Genomic DNA, 5,461 nt, shown 5'->3' with positions numbered 1-5,461 from the left:
CACCTGGAAAACCCAGTGGAATTGTGTGTTGGCTGTGGGAGGGGGGTGGGAGGAGGGGAGGGAAAGAACGTGAATCATGGAACTGTGGGAAAATGTTCTCAAATAAATAAATAAATAAATAAATAAATAAATAAAGAAATAAATAAAATGAGCTAAAAAAAAAGATGTTCCCATCGTTTTAGGGGCTTCTGAGAGCAGCAATCTGTCTGTGTAACATTTCTCTCCAACTGAACATGGTTAATGACTGAATGTGTTTTACTCTAGACAAAGTGTATACTCTCTGTATACACTTTGGGCTACTCCAGGGGTTAAATAACCACTGAAATAAAGTCAGGAAGACTTGAATTCAAGTCCAGCCTCAGACCTACACTGGGTGTTCTTGAGCAAGTTGCTTCCACTCTCGGTGCCCCAGGCAACCCCAAGACGCTGGCAATTCTCCATGCCAATGAAATCACAGGCCCAGAGAGAAAGAAGGTGGCCAACCAACCCAAACTTCCAACCCTTTGCTTCTAGTTAGAGTAACTAAGCACATGCCAACTTGCCCTGCTGAAGAAGTGGCTGCCTCTGTCACCCTGTAGTGGAACACAGGAAACCCAGAAATCCTAGTGGATCCCTCAAGGACTCCTCTGAGCTTCTGACCTCCAGAATGTCACGTGGCCCGGAACAAACCATACCTGATAAATGGACGAGGATGACATGCATGTTCCCTATTGGTGAGATCTATTTATCATCTCTGATAATCTGATAAGGACAGTTTGGTTGATAAGGAAATAACGGGACACTGAACATCTTTTACCTCCTGCTTCCAGCTCTGTCCCCAGGAGCCTGGAGTTCATTATATATATTTTAAGACTCATTTCACACAAAAGACTCCCCCAAACTTTGCAGATGCACAGAAGTTACAAATTATGTCATATAAAAACACAAAACATTGGCTTCAGAACAGACCAAGGCCAAGGCTGAATTTTGACTGGCTTCTTATCAGAAAACCAAGTTGGGGAATATCCCTCTCGGGGTTGAATTGCCCCCACTAAGGTTTTGGCCTTGGCTATACCAGGCAGCTGCATTCCTGGCCAAAGGGGGGAGAGCGTTAACCATTTAACTTCTGGTCAGCTAGGAACTTAAGGCTTTACAATAAGGCCACAATACTTTTCAACAAGAAATCACAAGGTTCACAAAAGGGGTCAAAAGAGGAGTCTCAGATTTTTATCTATTCTCTTATTGGCTTCCCACACCCTATTTTTGAGATCTGCACAGACAACACTCCCAACCTCAGGCATCCCCGCTTCTGCCCAGCTTTGATGGCCACATGTCACATGGCCAGCTTTGCCTGCAAAGGTATACAGACTAGACTGTATAGACTCCTGGCTATTCCACTTTCTAAGAAATCTCGTTGTTTTCTGCAGGTTTATTGGGGCCTGGTCATTCCTGAGGTGGGAACTCTTGGGAATCAGAAAAGCCTGAGGATGAAGATAGCCTCTCCTTTAGTGCTTGCCCATGCCTCAAGTTCTTCCCAGCCTGGCTTCTCAGGAGCCCTGCCCTCTAACACCGTTCCCTCTTCCAGCTCCTGCACCCATGCTGGGAATGCTCTCCTTCTTCTCCTCTACTCAGACTCCCATCTTCCATGTCCACTTCCCAGAGGGCCCTTCTCTGGATTCTCCAGTTGTTGGTGCCCTCTTTCATGTCCCTCTCCCTCCCCCAAGTTACTTTGGATTTCTCCTTTCTACAGCCCCCTGTTATGCCTAATATCTGGTATACCCAAAACAATGTGCCAGTGGGCACCTAGTGGGGGCTTGATAAATGGGATTACCTGGGGTCAGCCTGAAATCTGGACACCCCAAGTTTGCCTCCGCCCCTTGTGAACCCCAGTACCAGGCACACCTGTTTGTGACCTTAGATTGTTTGGCAACCCTTTTTGGGTGGGATTCGTGGACATGGTCAAATGGTGAGTGCCTCTATGTGGTTTAGAAGCGTCTCCCACTGTATTAGGGAAGCCCAGCTCTTAGTTTGACCCTTTCCTTGTAACTGTTATAGTTGACCGCTCCCTGCTACCCCAGCTTGTGGCTTGTCTATGCACGCTGGCTTACCAAGTTCTCCAGAGGGTATAAAAGACCCCCAAGTTCTGTCGCTCTTCGAGCGTGGTGCGTTCTCCCAGGGATACGTCCCCAGAGTCCCGGGTGTCGACCTCGGCGCCAGGCCCATTACCAGACCTGCTCCTTTCCTGATCGAGAACTTGGTTTTTCTGTGTCATCTCCAAGTGAACAATGGACTGCAGAGGCTTATGAGACTTATGCGTGGGCTCATGGCCCACGTGGTCTGAGAGATGAGTGTGTCCATATAGCATGACGCTCAGTAGTTCTAAAGGTGGCGTTCTTAAAGTGAGACACAAGTTAAGAGATGAACGCCTCCATTATGAATGGTTAACTGCTCTCTGTCACCGTTTAATCTCACACTCACGGGCTTAGCCTCACCTCGATGGGAATGAAAGAAGAAAATCTCTCCCTGTGGCCATTGTCCACCTCAGCCATAGGAGGTAGGTTTAGAACGAGGGGATGATGGGCCTGGAAGGGGCCTTAGATGCCCCCTTCATTTTAGAAAGGGAGCCTTCATGTGTACATATGTGATAGGTAGATAAGGGGTCCTTAGCTCCACTCTCACTGAGTTGGGACCCCCGACAGACTCCCCCTCAGTTCACCTTCTCGGGGTTCTCCAAGGGGCCTTCCTAATGCTATTGGCTCAAGCCCCCACTCAGGAGGGTTCCTCTCAGTAGCAGTGGTCAATGACCACTGATGAAGCTCCTGATTCACATTCCCATATAATTTCACCAACTACCACCCATTAGCTTTGGCCACGGAAAAGGCACAGAAAGGAGAGAGGATAAGCACATTCCCGAAGCAGGGGCACACTCTGCCCTAGAGCAGCACCACAGCTGCTACAAAGCACTCCCCACCGACTTCAACTGTTCCGGGAGAGCATCCAGGAACCAGCATCTCCATGCCAACTCCCAGACGGCTGGGCTCAGTCCAACGCGGGGCTCCGGCCTTCAGTCTTCCTGGGGTGCAGCTCCCTGCAAACTCTGTGGCGGACTCCTGTGCATAGATGCCTGCTACTCTCAAGCTTTGGCGCTCTCAAGGTGGAAACCTCCAGTTAAGTTTGCTCTCCAAGTCAGTGAGGAGTAGCCACCACTGGGACAAAGCAGCAGCAGCAGCAGCAGCAGCAGCAGGAGCGCCAGCAATAGCAGCAGCAGGAGCGCCAGCAATAGCAGCAGCAGCAGCAGCAGCAGGAGCGCCAGCAATAGCAGCAGCAGCAGCAGCAGCAGCGTCATGCCAACCTAGGGAGGAGAATGGGTCCTTGGTGTTCTCCTCATCACAGACACCAGGCAAGCAGCTATGTGGCTGGCTAACGCCTCTGGGATGTTCACCCAGTTCTGGCTGAAGCCCCATCACGTTTACAGTATGTGCCTGTTTGGGAGAGTTCCTGTTTCTATGCTGCCCTAATGTGTGCTTCCGCTTCCAGACAAGGAAGTAATGGATTAGGTCTCGGAGGAAACTGAGGGCCCAACACGTCAGCTGGCTTGCCCCCGATCACACAGCCAGAGTGCCAGGGCCAGGGCTACAACTCAAGTCTTTTGATTGCAAGTCAGTGAACATCGCTCCCATGACTCTTGAAGAGTTGGTCCTGCCTGCAAAAGCGCAATAGCAAATTGGCCCCAGGCTCCCCCTCCCCGAAAGTCCGGAAAATCAAGCCAGTGATCTCCTTCGAATAAGATCCCATTTGTGGAAAGAACCCAGCAGAGTGCCTGTTACTGAGCTGCTGTGTGTCCCTAAGCAGACCACTTACCTTCTCTAGTCCTTTGTAAAATGAAACACCTGGGTACCTGCTCACAGTCAGGAAGGCAGGGCAACTGGCTATGTAGAGCGGGCAGAAAGCAAGCAGCCATTGCTGGGCCATGCTCGTAGCCCTGCTGAGGGTGCCAGCATAGAACAGGAGAGCTCGCCCAAATGTCTAGGCTGGGCTGGTAAAGGGAGAGCAGGGGAGCCAGGGGAGCCTTTTCCACTGCAGCCTCCAGGGAGAGGAGTTACTGAGGGCCTTTCACTGGGCGTCCCTGGTGAGGGGCTTCTGCGCTGCCGGCTGGACACTGCAGGGCTGGAGAGCCCCAGTGGCTTTCTCTGCCCTCCATCCTAGGGTAGTAAGATAGCTCGGGCCTTCAAAGGCCACCTCGGCCTTCCGCGCCGCCCTCTCGGGCGTACCCGTAGCGGAGGTCCGTCAAACAATACAGTGAACAACCGAGCAGCTTTAGGGAAGTCGCCCCTCGCTGCCCCAAGGCCTGGACTGTTGTCATGGGGGATCCCCAACCCCGCTTTAAGAAACAAACCCGACACAGAAAAATCTAAACTGGACAGAAGCAAGCCCTGGGGGGCCACATTGCACGAGCTCCCACCCGGGACATTTCAAAGCAGGACGCTCTTTCTTTTTTTGTTTTCTTTTCATTTTTTCCCATGGTTACAGGATTCTTGTTGTCTCCCCCCCCCCTTCCCTCTCCCGTCCCGGAGTTGACAAGCAACTCCACTGGGTTTTACATGGATTATCACTCGGATCCCATTTCCAAATTGTTCGATTTTGCAATAGAGCGACCTTTTAAAAGCAAGACCCCAAATCCCATGCCCGTATGAAATCACATTGTCTTCGGCATTTCCGCTCCCACAGTTCTTTCTCCTAAGTCTCTCAAAGTTGTCCTGCTGCCAGGAGCAGAGTCCATCACATTTGATCGCGGGACACTAAAAAGACACCAAGTTAGGTTAGGCAGGCGGAGGGTCAGAAAGACTGCTTTCGAATCCTGCTTCTGACACAGAGTGACTGCAAGTCCCTTAGCCTCTCAGTGTTGCAGAGCAGAGGCTGATCTGCTTCGGTGGAGGGAGTTTCCTCGCCAAGAGGTCTAGGGCAATAAAAGCACAGGTCAAAAAGTCAAATCAGAGACGCCACCGAGCTTTGGAGAGGGGTCATTCTTGGAGAGACAGCCTGGAAGGTTTGAGTGCTACGTCTGCTGCTCACTAGTCATGTGCCTAAGGGCAAGTCGCTTCCCTCCGAGGACCCCGTTTACTCGTCTGTACAATCCGGGTCACTAGGTGGTGTTGCAGTGGACAGAGTGCTAAAGTTAGGAAGACTCATCTTTCCGGGTTCAACTCTTGCCTCAGACCCTTCCTGGCTGTGAGACCTTGGGCAAGTCCTGTAACTTGCCCTGTTGGCCTCAGTTTCCTCATCTGTCAAATGAGCTGGAGAAGAAAATATGGCCAACCGCCGAAGGATCTTTGCCAAGAAAACCTCAGATGTGATCACAGAGAGTGAGACACGACTGAAACCGCTCGCCGTCACCGAATGAATGGCATCGTGGGAAAGCTCGATGGCTCGGACTCGGTAAAGCCTAAGTGGGTTTGGGTTGTGCTTCCCCATCGAGCCTCTT

At 51.1% G+C, this 5,461-nt stretch overlaps 1 protein-coding gene across 1 annotated transcript in view; it reads left to right on the top strand.

The window, feature by feature from the left end:
- The window catches only part of GAB3 (GRB2 associated binding protein 3), a 21,579-nt gene extending 19,793 nt beyond the window's left edge, over positions 1 to 1,786 (top strand). The window contains exon 6 of the mRNA XM_044682921.1: positions 1,704 to 1,786. Coding sequence (XP_044538856.1) covers positions 1,704 to 1,786 — 83 coding nt within the window. The remainder of the gene's footprint in view (positions 1 to 1,703) is intronic.
- The last annotated feature ends 3,675 nt before the right edge of the window (positions 1,787 to 5,461 follow it).

This window comes from Gracilinanus agilis, chromosome X (assembly GCF_016433145.1).
Source record: "Gracilinanus agilis isolate LMUSP501 chromosome X, AgileGrace, whole genome shotgun sequence".
Taxonomy (NCBI): domain Eukaryota; kingdom Metazoa; phylum Chordata; class Mammalia; order Didelphimorphia; family Didelphidae; genus Gracilinanus; species Gracilinanus agilis.
Note: the sequence above shows the minus strand (reverse complement) of the source record. Positions and strands in the feature narration are given on the sequence as shown.